Here is a 22275-nt window from a genome sequence, read left to right on the forward strand (position 1 = left end):
ATATTTATAAGTAATTTGGTACTGCAGGTGGGACCAGGACAAGAGAGGCGGCCAGAGGGGTGGCCACGCGTGGAGGGGGCGTGATGGACAGCAACCCTGAGGCGTTTGTCGCCACCCCGTCACCCCTCCCCCCCTCGGCCACCCCGCCCCCCACTCTCCCAGGCACCTTCCACCCCTCCCGTCCCTGCCCCCAGCCCCCACCTTGAGCTGCTTCACAAAGTGCTTCCCGACAGTGATGCCAGAGCTGGGGTTGCCCAGAATGATCTCAAAGTGCTCCTCCAGGGCCAGGCGCGCCCGCACGTGGGCCAGCCGCTCGTAGGCCACGGCCGCCAGCGGCGAGCAGGGCACCCGCAGCAGGACCATGAGCCCGTGGCCGCAGGGACACTGTTTGGGCGCGTTGATGAGGTTCTGGGTGATCTCCAGCGTCTCCACGGACGTGTAGTCCTTCATCTGCGACAGGCCGCTCACGGCCATCATGGCGGCCGCGTAGTGCTGCACGAGAACAAAGGTCCTGATCACCGCGCTGTGCAGACGGGGGAACCTGCAACAGAGACACGGAGCCGTGACCGGGCTGCCGGCCACCCCGCGGGCGCCCGGAGCGCTCCGGGAGGCGGGGCAGGGCCTGCGCCCAGCACACAGGGGACCCGACACAGCCGCCGACGTAGGCACAGCGACGCGCTCCCGGCTTGCAACCAGGTTGTGTTTCCTTTCGAAGCCGCTTGTTTCTAACCTGAAAGGGAAGCTTTCCTTAGAAGCTGAATCACAAACTGCTCTGTCACTTTCAGCTAGGAAACAAGCGCACGGGTTTGCTGTTTCTCTGTGCTTTCCAGCACCTGGCGCGTAGTAGCGGCTCAACGAAGATTTGTGCAATGAACGAACGAGACATAAATAAAATCAATGCTTGTTTCATCTATCATCAGCTTAATTTATAGCTCCTTCAGTTAGGTAATCTGCCCCCAGTTCCCACGGAAAATAGAACCACTAGCGATCAGCACATAAGCACGGCTATCACGTTGCCCAGATGGAGGGCGACCGTCCTGAAGGCACATCGCTGCATTCGTTTCAAGGACAATGAACCATCAGAAATGTAACTAAATGTGATTTGACAGATGAATTCTAAATCAGAACATACTCAGTCAAACCAAGAATCCTAGCTTGGGCTTCAGAAACTGTTACCAAAAGTCTTTTCACACAAAAGTGGTGACCCCGCCAGGACCACATGCCCTGCTTAGTGCTCTTCTGGTTCTCACATCAGAAACAGACCCAGAGCCCCAGCAGAAAAACCCATCCCTGCAGGAACAGACGAATTGACATCTGCTTTACACACGATGCTCTTGTGGGTTTATTTCACTGGAATGTATCACGACACAGTGGCTTTTGGGAGCAAAGATAAAGAAGTTTCTTGATCTACAAAGATCAGACCCTTACCATGGCCATGCCACCCTGAGAGTTCTATCAGGACAAGCAGTCACCTTCCACAGACGTTCTGAGGTCTTCTCTTATCTATTATTCTCTTCCTTTTCTTCATTCTTTGTCCTTAGCATTTCAATTATGTCATGGGTTCTATAAACTGGAGAGCTGGCTTGGCAAACTTGCCACTACCAAGTGCCTGCTGTCTCAGGAAGACGTGACTGATGTGCAGATTCTGGCCCAAAGGGGACTCAGCGGTCCAAGGACTGCTTTGCCCTGCCCCTGGTGCGCTGGCCACATAGTGCCCAAGAAGAACAGAGCAGGGCAGAAAATGCATGGTGTCCCCTGCCCTACAGTGCTGCCCCTGCTGTGGCCCTTGGCACCCCGAGCAAGGTGGGATGAAGGGGGATGAAGACGGGCAGGATGTCATTTGGGAGGAAGATACTCTCTCCCCATCTCTGATGTGGTGGGAAGTGCCTGCATTCAACTCTGCTCAAAGGACAAGCAGACTCAGAACAGGAACCATATTTATCCATCTGAAATGACCAAAAAGCCGGACAAATATATGAAACAACAGTGTTTCAAGACATTGGGCATCAGGAAGTAGAAGACAGTGATCCTTAGACATGGGAGTCAAATTGGGTGAGCCCCTAGCTTCTGACTGGAAAAAGTTTCTGGAATGTGCTCAGGAAAGGGGAATCCAAACAAAGCATCAGTGGTCTCCCTGACTTGAGGAAAGGCAGTGGAGTCCAGGGAAACCAAGTTAGCAAGAGCTCACAGGGGAAAGTACCAGAGAGGAACAAGCTGCACAAATAGAGAATGCAGGAGAGCTACAGAGGGTCCCCCAAGTCGTCAGCCTAGTGATCAGTGCATTTAGGTGAGGAAACTATTCAAGGCCAAGAAAAGAACCATCCAAGAGAATTAAAGGGAACCATGCCTCAAGCTCACATAGGGTTTAGAACAGTTCCTGTTCCCAACGCCAGCATGGAAGACCTCAGAATTCACGGAACATTATAGAATCTTTAGAGGGTTTTGTCTTAGTAGTGGGCAAAGGTAGCCCTGGACTAAACACTTCTCTGGTCCTGCCTAACAGAGCTTAAAGCAAGACCTGAAAGGATTAAACTGTCTCCAAGTGGGGCGCCTGGGTGGCACAGCGGTTAAGTGCCTGCCTTCGGCTCAGGGCGTGATCCCGGCGTTCTGGGATCGAGCCCCACGTCAGGCTCTTCCGCTGGGAGCCTGCTTCTTCCTCTCCCATTCCCCCTTCTTGTGTTCCCTCTCTCACTGGCTGTCTCTATCTCTGTCAAATAAATAAATAAAATCTTAATAAATAAATAAATAAATAAATAAATAAATAAATAAATAAACTGTCTCCAAGTAACTTAATTATATCCCAGAACAAAGCTGAAGATGATTTATAGGAATACAAATATATCCAGCCCCAACAAGGTGAAATTCACAATGTCTGGAATCCTCTCAAAAATTACCAGATATGTAAAGAAGGAAATACAACCCATAATAAGGAGGGAGAAAATCAATTAATACACAGAAATGGACTCAGAAACAGTAGGTACAGGTAGGATGTGCCTGCCCCTAAGCCTTTGTGGTTGGCCCTATAGGAAAGAAGCTCCACAGAAAACATACTGGAATGAAAATGGGAGTTGCGAAATGTCTAAATCTCTTAAGTACCGGTGAGTTTGTGGTCTTGCAAGCAGACTTCCCAGCCATATGCTGGGGTCTGTGTACACACAGGGCAAATCAACAGGCTAGCCATGCACACGGTGGCAAGAGGCAGTAACCAATGTGTTCTTACCTTTAGTGCCTTCTGTCCAAGTTGCCTGTTTCAAAAGAGATTTCCAGATAGAGGATTCCTAGGAAAGGCAGCAAGGCATGGTGGAAAGAACATCAAACCTGGCTCTAATCCAGGTTGCCACAAACAGGATGTGTGACCTTGGGCAAATGACTTCCCTCTCTGGGCCTCAATTCCCACAATTATAAGATGGGGTGAGGTGAATGGGTTAAATGATACCTAGGCAGTCCTATGAGTCTCCATAACTCAACATTCCAGAGTTTTCTAGTCTCTTCTCACTTAGTGAAATGGAAATCTTAATCTCTGCATAACACTTCTGGTTTAGCAGAGGGGGAGAGAGGCGAGCAAGGAAGAGGGCAGTGGTAAGGCTGATGGTGACAGTGGCAGTCGTGGTGACTGTAATGGTGCTGATGGTAATGGCAGCCATGGCAAGAGTGATGAGGTGGAGCATGATGGTGATGATGGGACAGTGACGGTGACAGTGGTGTGGATGGTGGTGACAGTGATGGTGATGATGGTCTTGGTCATAATGGCAGTGACAGCAGTGATGGTGATGATGATAACGGTTGTGACGGTGGTAGCAATCGTGATAATGGGATGTGACAGTAACAGCGGTGCTGATGCTGGTGCTGACAATGGTGGCGATGGTGGTGACCGTGATGGTGACAGTGGTGATGGTGGGGACAAAGCCGTGACAGTGCTGGCTGCAGCTACCATGAGCATGTAATGTGCGCCCGGCATGCTCTTCATGTTTCGTATGTATTAATTCATTTAATCGTCATAACATCCCAGGGCGCCTGAGTGGCACAACGGTTAGGCATCTGCCTTCAGCTCAGGGCGTGATCCCGGGGTTATGGGATCGAGCCCCACATCAGGCTCCTCCACTATGAGCCTGCTTCTTCCTCTCCCACTCCCCCTGCTTGTGTTCCCTCTCTCGCTGGCTGTCTCTATCTCTGTTGAATAAATAAATAAAATAATAAAAAAAAAATCATCATAACATCCCTGTGTGGTAGGCATCATTTTCCCCACAAACGACTGAGAAAGGTTCCTAAAGTCTCCCAGCTGCTAAGTGACAGACCCAGGACTCAAACCCAGTCAGTGTGACTCTGCAGCCTGAGCTCTCAGCACACAACTATTTCTGAGTCTGCATGGCATCCCATTTATCAAAGTCTCATAAGAAGCCACTAGAAAAGTAGATTTGTTCACAGGTGAAGGTACGGAAGTTCAGACAGTTTCAGTGATTTGCCAAAGCTTAAAACTCACATTTTACTAGGTGTAAAGCCAGAATGTATGGTCCTGCGGTCAGTCTGGCCTTCTAGCCGTGAGACCTTGCTCCATATGGCTTAGTGGTTCTACTGTTTTGGAGTCAAGTGACAAGGATTGGGTCTGGCTTCACTACAAACCCCCGTGTGACCTAGGGCAGGGGACCCAATCTAGGTCCGTTCCTTCCTTTGCCACACGGAGATAATGGTCCCTATGCCACTGTGCTGCTGTGAGCAGGTGTTAGGCAATCAACGTAGAGCACTGGGCCCAAAGTGTCAGCTCACGAAGCACCCAGCAGAAGGAGCTGTGTGAGGACAGCAGGGCCGAGCGGCGGAGGGGCTCCTTCCCTTAGCAAGTGTATGAGCGCTCAGCTGCCCACGTGGGAGGTGGACATCAGACTAAGTCCATCAGCATCCCAGCACTGAAGGGGACTGAGCTTCTCAAAGGGCATTCTGGGGAACACCGATCCCACGACACACTCCGGAGATGCCGCACATTCTAGCCGCCTCCGCAGGACTGACAGCACGCATGGCAACAGAAGGCTCGAGAACTCTCATGTTAAAGAAAACCTTAAATGTAAGGTTTCTCAAACACATTTGACCACGGAACCCCTTTTGGCGTAAGAGCTATTTGCACCCAGCCCAAGCGGTACAGTGTGGAACACAGCTTGAGAAGCCCACTTCTACTTTAACCCCTTTGTTGGCACGAGAGAAGGGGGCACCATGAGGGAAGGGGGCAGAGCCACTCATTCTGTTTTGCAGTAGCCAGTCTGTAAAACTTGGCCTGGCTTTATGACCTATGAACTGGGTGGATATTGGCAATCACTTAACCTCCCTGGGCCTCAGTTTCCTCATCTGAGAAATGGCACCATTAAAATCTGCCTCAGCGGTCTGCTTTGGCACAGATCGGAGGGCAAGCTGTAGAATCCGGCTGACGCTGGGCTCACAGCCAGCTCTATCCCTGGCCAGATGTGTGGCCCAGGGAAGTCATGGGGGTCTCTCTGAGCCTCAGTTTACTTGCAAAATGGAGATAATAGCAGCAACTGGCTAAGAGAGATGGCGAGGCTCTTGGAACAGCGAACAGCACAAAAGAAGCCCTCGACAGATGATACACATGGGACATGAGAGGATGGCGCCAACTAGGATCGTCACTATCATTTCCTTTCAATCTTTTGGTGTCTTACCTCCTCCCATTTTCTTGGCTTCCCCGTGTCTCAAACACACCCTCCCACATTCCAACATATTACTGCTCATTCTCATCTCTAAACTGTTCTAGAACAAGGGCACGACGGATATCACTGTCCCCATAGGCAGGGCAAGGAATAAACCAGGATCCCTTTAGTGGAGGGACGGAGTCCCCCGGGAAAGGAGGGAGGTGCCCCCTCCCTGGAACTCCCTGGCTGCACACGCTTCAGCTTACACTTGACTCCTGAGCAATTTTAGTGACTTCCAACAGAGACGCGTACCTTTTTCCTAATGCGGTGACCATGGCCTCGAAGGAGCTGTCGTATCGGAGCAAAGGGAGGCTGTGTCCTGAAAGGGTGGACTCAATGAACTCCGACAGCCCAAAGTACTTCTTATTCTCAGGATATAAGTCCACCCCCTAAAACAGAGAAGAGCATCAGTCACACAAACACTGTACTTGTGGGGATGGAGAGAGTCACGTGCTAGGCACGTAGATGGCCGGCACAGGCATCTTGATGTAAATTGTGCTGACTTGGGGCGCCTGGGTGGCTCAGTCAGTTGGGCGTCTGACTCTTGATCTCGGCTCAGGTCATGATCTCAGGGTCACGAGATCGAGCTCTGTGTCAGCCTCCATGCTCATCGCGTCGCAGCCGGAGATTCTCACTCTCCCTCTCCCTCTGCCCCTCACCCAGCCTGTGTGCACGCACAACCACGTGCTCGCTCTCTCAAATAAATAAAATCTTTTTAAAAAATAAAAATAAGTTGTGTTGCCTCTACAGTCCCGCAGACGTTTTATGTGTTACTTCCCTCGGCAGACCCCGAGCACAGCACACTCCATACTTAAAGGATGGTGCCTCCAGATCAGTCAAGATGTTTCCATTCTTTGGACCCTAGTGTCTTTGCCAAGAAGAACATCAGCCTTGTTTTTTAAACCCACAGCTTTCTTGGATAAAACGGCTTCTTTCCAACAATTTTAAGCTAGTTTTAGGAATAGGCCAATCAACTATCTTACGTTCAGCTTGCTATTAAAATCAGCAGGAAAAAATGCATTTATCTAATCAATTTCACTCCCATTGACCTAACGTTCTTCCCAAACTAACATCAGAGTTTCTCAAGTATCAGGGTGTAACAGAGTTGGAGAGGCTAATAAAATTACAAAGCCATGAACTCTGCCCTCACAGCACCATGGTTAAGTGTGAGGGTCACAGCCAGCCAGACGGGGTCATAGCCTGACTCTACCACTCTCTGACTGTGTGGCCCTTTAGGCAAGTAGCTCAACCGTCCTCTGCCTCATTTTCTCCATTTGTAAATCAGAAATCACCCTAGCCCCTGCTTCTTATAGGAGCTCATATGATAAAGCACTCAGAACAGTGCCTCCCTAGCTTACGAAAGTGCTACAGAATCACTTGGTATCACCACCACCGATTCCAAGTCTGCTAGACTGAAGCCAAGCATCAGTATCTTTATAAGTTCCTAAGATGACTCTGGGACACCCCAAAGAAGTCCAGAATTTGAGGTTTGCTCATTACTTGTATAATTAACAAGAATCCAACCACCCGGAATTCTCCAATTATTCCCAGAATTCTCAAATTATCGGTTGTAGCCTTCTATTTTGATGAGAAAAGGCAAGAGATAAACTAAAACCTCACCAGGCTTTATGGATGTGTGTTCCATTTGAGGAAGGAGATTTTGAGCCTTGCAGCTTAAGGACGTGGGGACAGGAAAAGCAGGAACCTTTCCAAGGCTTCTAGACTAAACATTGCATGTCCTCAGATGGGGCAGCTAACTAATGTCCTTTGGGAAAGTTTCTAAAGACCAGGAAGGGTTTAAATCTAACTCTGGGTCAGGGGCGCCTGGGTGGCTCAGTTGTTAAGCGTCTACCTTCGGCTCAGGGCATGATCCCAGAGTCCTGAGATCGAGCCCCACATCAGGCTCCTCCACTGGGATCCTGCTTCTTTCTCTCCCACTCCCCCTGCCTATGTTTCCTCTCTCGCTGGCTGTCTCTCTCTCTCTGTAAAAAATAAAATAAAATCTTTAATAAATAAATAAATAAATAAATAAATAAATAATCTAACTCTGGGTCAAATCAAAGATCCAAGAATCTGGGGACCCACTTGACCCCCAACCACACCAGTTAATCAAGGTTTTTACTAAACAGAATTTCTCCCGACTCAAGGGTCATCGGACACCAGGCCCGGCAGCCCAGTGGCACTCACGTTACTGTAGGAGGCAGGCCAGTGGATCTCGTTGTAAGGGCTGATGAGGGTATGTTGTGTCTGCAGTGCATAAGGGAAGGAAGTCACGTGGAGCGTCACAATGTTGGGGGCCTCCTTCACCTCCCTGCAATTGAGCAATCTGTCCACTAATCCCACGGCCGGGTCACTTTGGGAATAGAGATTATGAACAGTGCTACTGCGGGAAGAAAGGGGGAGAAGACACAGTGAGTGGAATGACAAATACTTCTCTGTAATTTTACAAGGATCAAGCAGTTGAATACATTTCTAACTAACCCTGGCCCCAACTTTGCAAGTAATCAAAGCTTCTTGCTCTGCCCATGACAAGGAAAATTTAAGAAAAAAAAAAATGACCACGCAGGCACCTGTCCAGGACTCCCCTGATACTCATTGCTTATTAAAAACTTAGCCAGGGGAACAGTATTTTTGGAGGATTGCTTGTGGGACATACAATCCGCCCACTCCTCTGGGCCAGTGATTTTCACCCAGGAATGTTCCTTTGGCCCCATCTGATTGTGTACTTGTCTCCTTAAATTCTTTTCCCTAAATTCCTACTGACCTGAAACGAGCCACAGAGGATATAAAATGGTACATTCTATATTAAATTTAAAGGTACAGGACCGGGAAGGGGAAGCACTTTGAACAAGGGTCCCAGGAGACAAGTGTAGCTCTGCTGTTTCCTGTGGGCCAATGCCTCGGCGTTCTCTCCCAGCCACCCAGCAGAACAGAAAACTCTTCAGCTTTCGGTGGCAGGTAGTTACTCTGATAAACCTACCCCCCAAATGAATACTCACAATATAGCTCTTTATACAACTCAGGACGTTCAAATACCTTCAAGCCCACGCAGGGACCCAATATTGTATGCTCTCAAGTTCTGACCAGCCCTACGCTTCTGCATCCGTGCTAAATCAAAGCCTTCCTCTGCAGTCTGACCCAGGATCTCCCTTTCCTCCTCACCCAGTCAGTGGCAATGTCTAAATGCACAACCCTCGGGCCGGTCTATGGAGATGATGGGTCCTGGTACATCAGGAATCCTGCCAGATTCCGAGCCTGACAGCACCCAAAATGCAGCTAGATTTACATCCATTTGAATTGAGTCCATAAAATCACCCTACAGAAGGGTGGTACCAGCTGTGACCCTCAGTACGGAAGTCAATGGGGCCTCCCGTCAGGAAGCGAGCTATTCCGGTCAGGATCCCCTCCCCACACCAGGGGGCACCTTGTCACTGAGTGGGGTACAGAAAAGGAGGCCCTAGTTCTAGGCTGGCTCGGTCCTAACACCCTCCTGCCCCCACCCGAGCCCTGAGACCCTGATTTCTGTGACAGTAACTTTTAAAAGCTCCGCCAGATGTTCCCTGAGATAATCACCAGCTCTAAGGTTCTGGAATATATCCACGGCGTCTGCTTACAAATGCCAAAACCCCAACGTCCTTCACCTTGTCAAGGCTTGTACCCACAGGCCCGAGCGTCATCCAAATCTTAACTCGAAGAACGAACCTGTCAACCGTGCCCTACGCCAAAGTCACTCTCACCTCACGAGATCCCAGTGGGCATGGTCATGGATTAGGACAAACAGCGTATGCGGGTTCTGAAAGGAGCTTTGCAGAAAGGACTTAAATTTCGTCTGCGCTTCGGCATCAAGCTTCAAGACGTACTGTTCAACCCTCTGCTTGGTCATGTGCTCCTTTTCCAAGCCAAGCTCCAGTAAAACCCCTGGAATGTGGTAAAAATACATCACAAGTAACCCACGACAAGTAAAACCCTCGTCACGAGTTTCTCATTCACTCAACAGACACCTGGTGAGCACCTGCTATCTGACCGGCATTCTGCCCGGCCCCTAGGCTACAGGGACGTGTGAGACACGGGGGAGGCAGGGCAGCTGACCCCATGCAAACCATGGTCACGCATATGTCTGTGCAGGAGCTGGGCAAAGAGGCGGGCCCGTTTCCTAGTGAGGCGTGTGCACAGCGGCCCACCCAGGGGCACAGCAAAGCTGGCTTCATGGGGCCGGTGACCCTAGGCTCGGTGTGACTGAAGGGAAGGGTTAAGGTCCCACCTCCCCGCCATCCCCAGCAAAATCATCTCCCAGCCTGAAGAATAAATCCTCTGAGTTGAGACACTGACTCTCGTGTATTTCATATTTCATCCCCTTTGAAAGCACAGGGAGAATACATGAAGTTGAAGCAGGCTATCAACACATTGGGTGTTGGCCTGAGTGAGACAGAGTGGAAATTCAAGACATGGTTCTAGCTTCAATGGATTATAAAATCTTGGGCAATTTGTTCTTAGCATCTGTTTCATGATCTATAAAATGGGGCTATTAATCCTTGTCCTACCTACTTTAGAGGTAAAGACTGGTATTTCAATTCCAAATCTGAATTTAAGGGAATCAAAGCTTTTCCCACGCAGACATCCCAACTTGCCCCCCAAATGCCCCATACCTGAATGCCAGACATGGAACAGGGTCTGCTGATAGGTCACTTCTGAGGGAGGAATACAAATCAGAAAGTCCACCTTCTCGAAGGATCCTAAGTCCAAATTTTGGGTGCTGGAATCCGCAATTGAACACACGTGGGAGAGGAGCTTCTGGGCCACGGCCAGCTGGAAGGGCCGGATGTGGTGGGGCTCCAGGTTGTAACCTGGAACAGAGCCGCCACAAAGGTGAGATGCACCCAAGAGCAGAGGGTCAACACCCTGGACCTGCTAGGGAATCCTGCAGTGGGCCCCTGTCTAGTGCACAGAGTGATCAAAGGGGGATAACACCAACATTTATCGAGTGCCTACTCCGGGCTATGTGCATTTCACACTATTCGGAATTTAATGATGAAAGCATGAACAGTGCTCAGGGAGCACAGAGGTGGTGACCTACTCGACCTGAAGGGGGACAAAGACAGCATCGCAGGGAAGCGGACCCTGAGACAGGACTTTGGAAGAGGCTGCGAGTTCTCTGGAAGGGAGGGAGACCATCACAGCTCTTCGGGAACTCAGGATACATAAACTATTTCAACGATGCATTGATAAGTTAGAAATGAACACAGAGAAATGTACCGTCTCAGGAAAAGCCTACAAGCATACATTTCAGGGTAGGATGAGACCACTAATGTTAAGGACTAAAATAAAAAATTATATATTAGTCCATTTTGATGCTAAGAAAATGCCCTGCCTCCTGCATGTACTTCTTTTTTTTATTATTATAGGTTTTTTTATTATATTATGTTAGTCACCATACAGTACATCCCTGGTTTCCGATGTAAAGTTCGATGATTCATTAGTTGCGTATAACACCCAGTGCACCATGCAATACGTGCCCTCCTTACTACCCATCACCAGTCTATCCCATTCCCCCACCCCCCTCCCCTCTGAGGCCCTCAGTTTGTTTCTCATAGTCCATAGTCTCTCATGTTTCATTCCCCCTTCTGATTACCCCCCCTTTCTTTATCCCTTTCTTCCCCTACCGATCATCCTAGTTCTTATATGTTCCATAGATGAGAGAAACCATATGATAATTGTCTTTCTCTGCTTGACTTATTTCACTTAGCATCATCTCCTCCAGCGCTGTCCGTGTCTGCATGTGCTTCTAACTTTGCTTCCTCACAGCCCCCCCAGCACCCCCTGGATGCTGTCTCACCAGCCCAGACCCTGGCCGCTGGCTCCCCGCGTCACTCACTCGTGCATGCCGGAGCTCCGCCGACATCCAGGGATGCTGATTTGGTGACAGAGGAGGCAGTAAGTGAGGACGGAATATGACCTTGATTTTCCTGATGAAATTTGTCCAGCAAAATGTCAATGTCACCCTCTGCCCAAAACAGAACAACAGAAATGGGTTTTCCATCCCAGTGAAACTCAGCAACCTCCATGTAACACCTACATATGAGGCACTGTCCCAGGCCGGGGGTAATGGAAATAGAGAAGTCATGGCCCAGCCAGCCAAGGAGCCCACCGTCTAGCAAGGAAGGCAACTATGTCAGAGAAAATTGCACTGTGAGGTGGTGGGTGCCAGGACAGAAGGAAGAGCCAGATGGTAAAGGACAGGAGGAAGGCGTCCGAGCCCATCCTAGAGAAGGAAGGGCCGGCAGAAGTTTCTGGGAGGAAATGGAGTGAGGAGCCAGGCAAAGAAGGGAGGAGGGCACAGAACTCCCAGCATAGAGCACGCAGACTCAAGAAATTCAGAGGGGGAGGTGGGGAGCCGCAGTGCACAGGGCTGGGGAGGTACAGGGGAACAGGCACAGGACCCTTGTGTGCCCAAAAACCAGAAACCACAAAGCTCCCCCCTCCACCTAGGAGATCCCACAGCCAGCACAGGAAGATGGCCGGCTGGAGGCCACCACGGAAAGCGTCGTAAATGCTAACACGGAGAATGTAGGTCAGCCTGCACATCCAAACCAAGGCCAGCCTCAGCAGGTCCTAGGGAACGGGCTCGGAGAGGACTTCACCTTTGCGTCTTTGTTTCTGTCCCTCCCACTTGCGAATTTACACCTGTCTCGCTACAAGCCTACCTGGACAGAGGGTGCTAAAAAAGGCCCCCAGGGAGTCCACTTTCCCTGTAACCAGCTCATAATTGACTTCTTTCTGGTACTCCGCTGGGGTGAGAAGGCTCTCGGAAAGAATTCGGGCTTGGTATTTTCCTGGAAAACAAACAACAACTTTCACTGGGCCCCTCCACTTAGAATTAGCACGTGAGCCCCTCGATGGCAGAGTCTGTGCTCATCGCTCTCTTTCTCTCTCTCTCGATCCCCCAAGCCTGTCATCATGCCTGGTTAAGAGCAGGTGTTCATGTTGGTTCAATGAATAAACGCCATAAACCATCCTGGCTCAGTTTAATAGTTAGGAGGATAAGAGGGAAAACCCAGAGCATTGGCCTTGGAACTTCCCTTCCCACTTACTAGCTGTGTAACCCGAGATACTTAACCCTTCCAGCCTGTTTCCCCGGCTGAAACACGGACTCAGAACAATGTCTACTTCAGAGGACTGTCGTGAGAACGGCCAACAAGACACCGTTTAAAAAATGCTTAGCCCAATCCCTGGCATACAACAAGCCTCCAGGTTTATTTCCAGAAGTACTACTCAAATCACATAAAGAATTTATAAAACAGAAACAAAAATAAAAAACAGAATGAGTTTAGGATCAAGGATGCTCAAGGATAACCCGGGGACTGCATGGTAACAATGTGCATTTTTATATATTTACATAAAAGAGATACAAAAATATCAGGCTTAAAATATTGTAACACCCGTGGTATCATTTTTTTTAAACAGTCCAAAAAGAGGAGTGTACCAATTGGCCAAAAATTATTCTGAAGTTTACAAACTGACCCACGATGATCTATGAATACCTTGCAACAGTGGTAAGAGCAAGGTTTTAAATCTTGACTGACAGTCCTATTTAAGTTGAGAAATCTGTTCGTATCCATGACTCTCTAATCAAGAAAATGCTAGATTTTGGAATTTTCTTGTTTTCTTTTTTAACTAACAAGATGAAGCTGGGAGGTAGGCATTCCTATTGCTCTGAGAGGGGAACAAATGAGGTCAGTGAATTAATGAAGTCGCTGCACAGAGTAACATGATAATGTGCACATAGAGCAACCTGCCACATAAAAGTTGCTTGACTGGGCGCCTGGGTGGCTCTGGCGGTGAAGCCTCTGCCTTCGGCTCAGGTCATGACCCCGGAGTCCCGGAATCAAGTGAGTCCCCCATGGGCTCCCTGCTCAGTGGGGGGTCTGCTTCTCCCTCTGCCCTTCACCCTGACTGTGCTCTCTCTTGCTCACTCTCTCTCTCTCCAATAAATAAATAAAAACTTTAAAAAAAATTGCTTGATCTATTGAATCTCCTCCAAGGAATTGTCCTCAGCTTCCCTTCATCCACCTGCAACCACGGGCATGCCCTGGGCGTGGTCACTTGATGCCTCTGCCCCTCTGTATCCTCCACTCCGTGCAGCCCACTCCCCAGCCACCTCCGACACTCCAACAGTCCCTCCACTCTTCCCAAATCTGTGGAGTCCCCCGGAGGTTCTCATGCCCCTGTCCTTTGGCTGAGAGTTCGTGTCCTGCAATACTCACTCTCTCGTATCCCTCAACAGCCTTGCTCCATCCTCTGCCTCAAACCCCTTTCCTGCTCTGTGTCTGTACTGAGGGGCTTGACGTGGCTGGAGAGAAGACCACAGCCACACTTACTCGACTCCTGTGAATCCTGGGCCAACGCCGTGCACCACAGCCCCGGCCCGCTCTCCTGCTGAGGGACCCCCCAACCAGCGCCTCCCCTGCCTGCAACCCCTACTTTTCCCTCTGCCCCAGCATTCCTGCCACCTAACACGGGCTTGCACTGTCTGACTCAGAACGACCACAAAAACCCGATCCCATTCTGCCTCCATCATGATCTCCCATTTCTCTATTCCTTTTAAGGCAAAACTTCCCAACCCAGTTGTCTCTATTTGTTCCTTCGCTCATCCTCCCTGGAGCCCAACCCAGGAAATGCCTTCATCCCACCTCCCCACAAGGACGGCTATGTCCCTGTCACCCGGGACGCCCTGGTGACAGAGGGAGGAGCCGATTCTGGCTCAGACAGCAGCATCTGACCCATCTGGGGCCTCTCCCCTGTTCCCCGAGAACAATTTAAAAGTTTTCAAAAAAACAAAAACATTTCCGCTGTTCCTGCCATCTCGGTAGATGGTGTCTGCGTTATTCCAGCGACACAGGCCAAAGCCCTCAGGGTGCTCCCTGAGTCCCTGCTGCCTCCCACAGCCCACACCGGCCCCACCCAGAAGCCCTACCGATACCACTGCACAAATACCCAGGACCCGTCCACCACCAGGGACTGGGCGCTGGACGAATCCAGCAGCCTCCTCCCTAGATCTGCTCTTCATGTACACAAAATGGGTGATTCTTCTAATTCAAGTCAGGTCACATCCCTTCTCTGGGCAAATCCTCCAATGGTTTCTCAATTCGCGCAGGGGAAAATCCAAACTTCTGTGAAGGCTGTCAGGGCCCCAGGCAACGGCCTAGTCCCATCCTCTGCCCTGGGCTTCTGCTTCCCTACAAGAGGCTAGGCACAGCACGCTGCCACATGGTCTTGGGGAGCCCTCCAGCTGTCCCCAGTGGCAACATTGCCTGCTTCCTCATTTCTCCCAGGCCCCTGCTCTAACGTCACCTCTGTAGATAGGTCCTCCTGACCCCTCCTAACAACTGCTTCCCAAATGGGATCCGCCATCCCCTGGCCCTTCCACCCGAGATGTTCTGCACTGTTTGACGTCTGCCTCCCCCACCAGAGTGTCCACTCCAGGAAAGCAAGGACCTTGTTGTCTTCGTGCCTGTGTACCCAGCCTCTAGAACAGTGTCTGCACGTAGTAGGGCTTCAATAAGTGTTTTTATAGTTTATTAGTTAATTGACTCATTAAACTGCATCATACAATAAGACGGCTGGTTTTTTTGCTCTGCACTAGCTAGCTGAGGGACCGGAGGGCCAGAGTCAAAAGGGACCGGTCCCATCACCAGGTGCATGGAGCCAGGTTTTCCACCCCGTCTATCCGCACTCCAGAGGTGCCCAGGCTCTCTAGGGGGAAATGGGAATGCTCACCTTCCTCTCGGAGGAGGAATGAATTTTAACTCGACAGACTAGCCAGGGCAGGCGCCTCTCACACCAGGAGGGCACCAACTGTAGTGACTAACCAACTGCGGCTACAAACCCCGGCCACGAGAGGCAAAGCACGCAGATCTGCAAGGGAAGAGGCGCAGGGCTCACCGGTGACTGCGACGCAGGAGTCGATGGCGGGGCTGCGGCAGGTGCGGACGATCACCACGTAGTTGGTCTTGGCGAGCTTGCCCTCGATGAGCAGCCGGAACATCTCTGAGAGGCCCTCGGCCAGGGAGTAGGTGCACTCGATGATGTGCACGCTGTCGTTGCAGGAGGTGGCGGCCAGGCCGGCCAGCCAGGGCAGCTGCGCCGAGGTGACCGGGGCGACGGCGCTGGGCGCGGGCGGGCAGGGCGGCGGCTGCGCCTGCTGGTACTGCCGGATCTCCGTCAGGTGCGACTCGCGCCACGAGCGCAGGAAGATCTGCTCCAGGTCCTCCATCAGGGGCACCTGGTCGGCTGCTGGCAACGACAAGACGGCGGGAGAGGCTTCAGGGCCCGCCCGCAAACACAGAGCGTGGTCCTGGGGAGATGTGTGCGGGGAGCTCAACAGTAACACAATCCGCATCATTCACGCTCCGGCGCCTTACAGATGCTGGGATGCGAGCACCCGAGGGGGGGCGCACACAAGCAGCCGCACGCTCCCCAGCCTAACCACAGCTCCTCCTGCCCATTTCTCAGTCCGGGTTTCTGTGACAGGTTCTAAATCGCTGTAAGGACTAAAGCCTCCGACTCAGGGCTTGTCCCGTTTCCCCTACCTCCATGCGGAGCCGGGTGTCACGCTGTCTGCGGTCTGCGAAACCAGCACTGTCGCCGGGCCCATCAGCTCCCTTCGTGGGAGGCTCCGCCATCTACTTACCAGTGTCTCTAATGTTGATCCTTTTATGGCTTCCAAATAACCACCACTCTAAATACCTCCACAATCACACGTCTTTATGGATAGAACCTAATTTCCTAAATTCCCAAAACTGGGCTTCTGGAGTCAACTAATCTACATCATCGGACTGTTTCCAGATGGTCCAGGTGTGCCAAGCCGCCATGACGTTAAGGGCAGGTGAGGACACTGCTTATACTGCACCCTTAGCTCCACTGGATACCATCGCTTGTGTTAATTTCACCGGAAAACATGACTCGATTTGTTCATTTGTGCCTCTCTGATGCCTCGTGAAACTGAATACTTCTAACAGACATTTTCTGGTGTGTTTGTCCAAATTCTACACCTGGGTGAGCTGGAGGAAAGAGCACCCCACTTGAATTCAGAAGTCGTGCTCCCTCCCAGCTCCACCCAGCACCAGCTCGGGTCTGGATCTAGCTACCTTAGGATACCAGTTCCGGACCTCAAAGATGGCGATCACGCCACCCCCTTGCCCGGCTAGACCACGATTTGATTCGATTAGCTGTTAGACCTCCCATCTCTAAAATCTTGCCCCTGAGCCCACACCCCCTTCTGGAATACGGCTTCTGTCCCCACACTCCTCGTACACACTCATGGTCAGGGGTGCCGATCGCTTCCATGCACTCAAACCCAACGCCCAGTAATGAGCCCTCACTCCGCTCCTGGCCTCACTGACTCAGGGGACTAGTCCCTCTCCTGAAGTGCTTTCATTGGATTCTGCATCAATGTTTCCTGTTCCTTCCACACGTGCTGGCTGAGCACCAACCTTACACTGCAGGTGCCGCTGGACACACAGACGTGCACGAAGTCAACATTCCTGATCTCACAGCCCTTACAACCGAACGGGGGAGGGATACCCAAATAAACAAACGCACATGGAGTGTAACTCCTGAGAGTGCTGCTGCTCTCCACGTAAGGTAAAGAGGAGACAGAGCCACGGGGCCTGCGGAGGGGGCACGGTCTTAGATGCGGTGATGAGAAGGCCTCTCTAGATGACATGTGCACCAAAACTCAGAGGCCATGAAGCAGTAGTCGTGCAAATGTCCTGGGCATGACTGTTTCTCGGGGAAGGAGCAGCCAGCGCAGGGGAGACTGGTATGCCTGGGGGGACGGCAGGGCCGGAGCAAAGGAAGCCGCTGCGGGAGGCAGGCCAGTCACGTGGCTCCTGGAACCAGTGTGGGCGGAGTGTGTGATAGGAAACCTTGGCAGGCTCCAGCAGAGCACAGACACGATTAGACTCACAGTTGGAACAGATGTGCAGAATGGGGGCAAGAGCGGCACCTGGCAAGGAAGACATGATGGGGAGGGTGGGCGAGAGTGGGTCTGGGACGAAGCAGGGCTCACCAGTGCATGGGATGTGGGTCATGAGAAAGAACAAGATGCACACCATGTTTTCCCAGATTCCCGACCGTTCCAGGCAACATTCTCAGGGTTCTGCCCAACCCCGTGCCTCCCTGGCTGCTCCCTCCACCTCTTCCTTCAGATCCCCGACTGCTGGGGTGCCCCGGGGCTCAAACATCGGCGCCTTTCTCCCAGGGGCTCTTTTCTAGTCTCCCAGCTTCAGTACAGATCATCACTGGGCCAATGTCCCCAAACTGACACCTGTAGCTGCACCTGCTCCCCAGGACTCAAGTCCTGTCCGGCCAATCCTGGAATCAGCCCTTGGCGGCCTCATGGGCATCTCAAACTTGAAACAGCCAAGACAGAACTTACACTCATCCTCAGGTTCCACCACCTACCTGGGAGCTCTAGTCAAAACCCAGGCTGCCCCGTTCCCTCCCCTCCCTCAGAAAGACCGCCTACCGCCCTTATACCTTCAGCATAAATCCAGCGTCTCCCTTCCATGACCCTTTGGGGTCAAAGCCACCTTCCACTTTCACGGGGACAACACAGCCCTGCACCAGCCAGCCCCACACAGCAGCTGCTGTGGTTTCTAGAAGCGACGGTCAGATCATATCCACCCCTTGCCTAAAACCATTTCAGAGGTGCCGTGGATTGAATTGTGTGCACCCCAAATTCATATGTGGATGCCGTAACCCTCATTGTGACTGTCTTTGGCGATAAGGCCTTTAAAGAGGTATTAACATTAAGTGAGGTCATAGGGTGAGGCCCTGGTCCAGTGGGACTAGTGGTGGTATGGAGAGAGACACCGGAGCTCTCTGTCCCTCTCCCCACACGCATGCGCCCAGGAAAGGCCCCATGAGCACACAGAGGAGGTGCTGTCTGCAAGCCAGAAAGGGAAGCCTCCCCAGAACCCGACCATTTTGGCACCTGAATGGAGGGCTCCCGGAACCCTGAAACGTAAAAGTCTGCTGCTTAAGCCCCCAGGCTGAGGCACTCTGCTGTGGCAGCCGGAGCTGACAAGTACAAGTTGTCCGTCAGCGTGTCTAAAGTGCAAACCCTCGACTGTACCCTGAGGCCCTGCCCCTCTGCCGGTACCCCATCCCCCACTGTGCGGCAGCCACAGGCCTGGCCAGCCCTCACCCGCCTCCCCCTTGCCTCCCCCACCTCCTCACGGGGCTGTCCCACTCAGGTCCCCTCCAACATCGTCTCCTCGCAGAGGCCTTTCTCCGTGACGCTGAATCAACCCCCCACACACGGCTCCCTCTCCCCGCTCACACACGCCACCTGCTCACGGCTCCTCTCCCACCAGAATATACTCTCCCGAGGGCAGAGTCTCTGTTTTAGTCCCCAATCCCTCTGTGCATCTGGAAGGGCAGGTGCATGGTTTTTGGATCACCTCCGTGGGTTCTGACCCACTTCAGGCCCGGCCCAGGCTCTCAGGGCGGTGACCTGACTGCAGCATCAGCACGACCCAGGGCTTCCATCGCCCCCGGCCCCGTGGCTTCACAAGGGCTCCAAGTGCGGGCCGTGATCAGGACTTCTGCATTTCCCCACTTTTCCTCCCACGCGACGGGAGGGAGACTCACCGAGCTGGACGAGATAGTAGACGGTGAGCAGAAGCTGCATCTCCTCGGAGATGGGCTGTATGGTGGAGGCCCCATATTGCTCGTACGCCCGAGAGATGGACTGGGAGTTCTGGTAGCACGTGTACAGGAGGGGGCTCACGACGACGTCGCTCAGGTTCCCACAGAGGTAAGGGAAGTTCCCGTGGCCTGCGGGAGAAGAAACTCCCCCGCTTGGCAGCCAGCACTGGGCACAGCGTGTGGCCCCCCCACGTGCGGGATCTCCAAATACGAGGGGGCAATGCCGCTGGGGTAACTCTCGTGCCCCTTTTTGGGGTGACCTCGGACTTCCTGCCCTTGCCGGGCTGGCGCAGCAGCTCTGATAACGGACCAGGGCTGCAGCACGTGTTCAGTGCCTTGTGTCACACGTGCACGAGCTGCGGCCCAGAGGGACGCGCCCACAGCAGAAGCGACACCTTGGGCCGCTCCTCTGCACCGACCAGACAACGCCTCGTGGAAGCAGCCCCTTCTGGCTCTCTGCCGACCGCCTGCCGGCCCGCCAGCAGCACCCCGACGCCTCCACGTGGATTCACATCCTCCCAGGGCTCTCAAGCAAGCTGGGTTAGGAAAGTAAATCACCGTACAGACCAGAGGCTCCAGGCCCTGAGAGAACTTGACCAATGCTCTAGTGCACGTCATAGATTCATTCTGACGACAACCCCCAGGGGCAGAAGAGCCCGGCTGGGTTGGACTCTCCTCCGAGCCGTGCACCAGCTGGGGGGCCCTGGGCAGGAAGCTTGACATCGCTAAGCCTCAGTCTCCACATCTGTACAATGGGGTAAACACATGTAGTCCCCATGGGGCTGCTGAGGTGATCGGATGTGCTAAATTCGTGTGTGGGGTCCTGTTCTCAGGCGCTCTACACTTACACATGAAATACACACTTACTGAACGCCTGCTGTATGCTACATGTGGGCACCGTGCTTGGCTCCAGGGAGAATCTGATGACTGAGACAGTTCACACCGTCAAGGAATTGTTGCTCAAACCTGCGGGTGCACGAGGGTCCCCTGAAAGGCAGCCTAAGGCACAGACTGCTGGGCCCTACCGCACAGCTTCAGATTCAGGAGTGGGGCCTGATTGCTGGGATGTGCCTGGGAACTCATGCCTCTGACAGGTCCTGGAGGCTGGTTCTGCTGCTGGATCAGGGACCACAACCGGGGTGCAGCTGCTTATTACCATGATTCAAGCTGCATGGGGGCCCAGGTGAGAAAGAAACTAAGGAAGCCTCACCGAGAAGCCACAGGGGTGGTTTGGGCATGCGGTGGGTGGGGACGGGCAGGGAGAGCCAGGGAAGCAAGCATGTACGAAGAGCACACGGCTCGAACAGAGCAGCCGCACCGGGAAGTGCCGTGAACTCGAGGAACGAGGAGGATGGGCTCTGTCTAAGGTCTGCTGGGCCCTCACCCCGACTCTCCTGGGGCTCCTGGCTCAGGGGAGGTGCAGGTGAGGGTCCTGCCGGTGTCACCGTGCTCTGTTTTCTCATCACTGTGCTCTCAGCACCTACCATGGACACGTGATGGCCATGCACAGAACACGGGTAATGCTGCTGCATGCTGACCCCGCCTTAATCAGCCAATAGGGCCCAACGGAATACTGGCCCTGCCTCCTGCCCAGTTCAAAACCCAGATTTGCACCCTTCTTCCTAAATACCCTGTCCACTTTTGGTTTTTTAGGAAAGAGGAGTGCTTCTCTTAGTTCTTAACCGCCAGTAAGATCTCTCTCCCACTCTCCTACCACCCTCTCTCCTCTAATCCTAAAAACTCGATACCAAATACAGTATTAACTTAATTAAGAAGAATCCGAATGCGCATGTGTGTTCCTACGTGTGTGCGCATTATCATAGGCCAGCACGTGGGACCACCGAAAACCATCATCACACAAGTCCCGCCCATGCTTCACTAGAAAGGGACTTCTGTAGTTGAGCCAAATATGTAACCCCACGTAGCACACGTTAGCCTACTGTCACGATACAGAGATCAAATCTAGTTTTATGTCTCCACGTGGTGACCGTGGCCATCTCGGCCCAAAGTCAGATTTCATAGTCAAAATACACCAGTGGCGCAGGGTGACAATAGGACCACCCGCCAGACCAGGGGTCCTTGAAGCAAGGGGCTGATGGATCTGTCTCCGATCCCTGGTGCTTCGTACTGGGCATGTTCCCGGGGCAGCAGCTCAGCAAGGTTGAATGAATGAACGCGTGAATGAACGAACAGATGGGCATCTTGGAACCAACTCATTTCACCCGGGGCTCGTTGTGGGAAACCGTGACCAGCTCTCAGCATCTGATCAGGGGCGACACTAGTGACTAGTCTGCTTTGCTCTTTCATTGCTCTGGACGGGGTCTTAGAGCTTTCTCAGGAGGACACTCCTGGCATCAGCCTGTTGCCTGTTCCCTGTGGACTGCTTCAGGCCCCCCGACCTCCACCATTTGTCCCACTGCTGCACTTGCCTTTAAATATCACCAGCTTGGCCTTGCATATTTTCAGCAAGTTGTCAGGAACAGACACTGGTTCTCCCGAGGCCACGACAGGAAAGGTGACTGAAGCTGGTCCCACCAAGCCAACCTGGGGCACGCAGGACATGCCCGCACTCTCTAGAAGCATGTAAAGAGTGTTAGGAAGACGCGTGGAACAGGACCGCCTACTCTGAGCGACGTGACGTCAGGCCGGCCTACACACCTGCTATAGCCTGGCGCTTACCCCCACTTGGGAGAACATCCAAGTCTTGGAATCACGGATTCCTGAGGTCAAGCATCTTTCAGGTCGCTCAGTCCAACCTTCCCCACCAAACAACACAGTCTCCTCCTCAATCTCTCTGCCTCGTGACAGGCAAGCCCCTTTTCAATTTCTTTAGAGTCAAGGAGCTAGCTCCCCACTGTACAAGGACCCTGAG

At 52.4% G+C, this 22275-nt stretch overlaps 1 protein-coding gene across 6 annotated transcripts in view; it reads right to left on the reverse strand.

Moving 5' to 3' along the window:
* Positions 1-22275, reverse strand: part of GREB1 (growth regulating estrogen receptor binding 1) — a 129625-nt gene that overhangs the window by 26802 nt on the left and 80548 nt on the right. For 4 of the 6 annotated variants that reach the window (XM_045776038.2, XM_045776035.2, XM_045776033.2 and 1 more), the window contains exons 9-18: positions 21833-21976; positions 19347-19532; positions 15633-15983; positions 12395-12523; positions 11566-11694; positions 10340-10537; positions 9431-9611; positions 7881-8076; positions 5946-6082; positions 202-541 (exon numbers count right to left, since the gene is read on the reverse strand). In XM_045776038.2, coding sequence (XP_045631994.2) covers positions 202-541; positions 5946-6082; positions 7881-8076; positions 9431-9611; positions 10340-10537; positions 11566-11694; positions 12395-12523; positions 15633-15983; positions 19347-19532; positions 21833-21976 — 1991 coding nt within the window. The remainder of the gene's footprint in view (positions 1-201; positions 542-5945; positions 6083-7880; positions 8077-9430; positions 9612-10339; positions 10538-11565; positions 11695-12394; positions 12524-15632; positions 15984-19346; positions 19533-21832; positions 21977-22275) is intronic. The other 2 variants (XM_045776036.2, XM_045776034.2) reach the window with 2 other exon arrangements.

Source organism: Ursus americanus, chromosome 7 (genome assembly GCF_024610735.1).
Source record: "Ursus americanus isolate L20-20 chromosome 7, mUrsAme1.1.p, whole genome shotgun sequence".
Classification (NCBI taxonomy): domain Eukaryota; kingdom Metazoa; phylum Chordata; class Mammalia; order Carnivora; family Ursidae; genus Ursus; species Ursus americanus.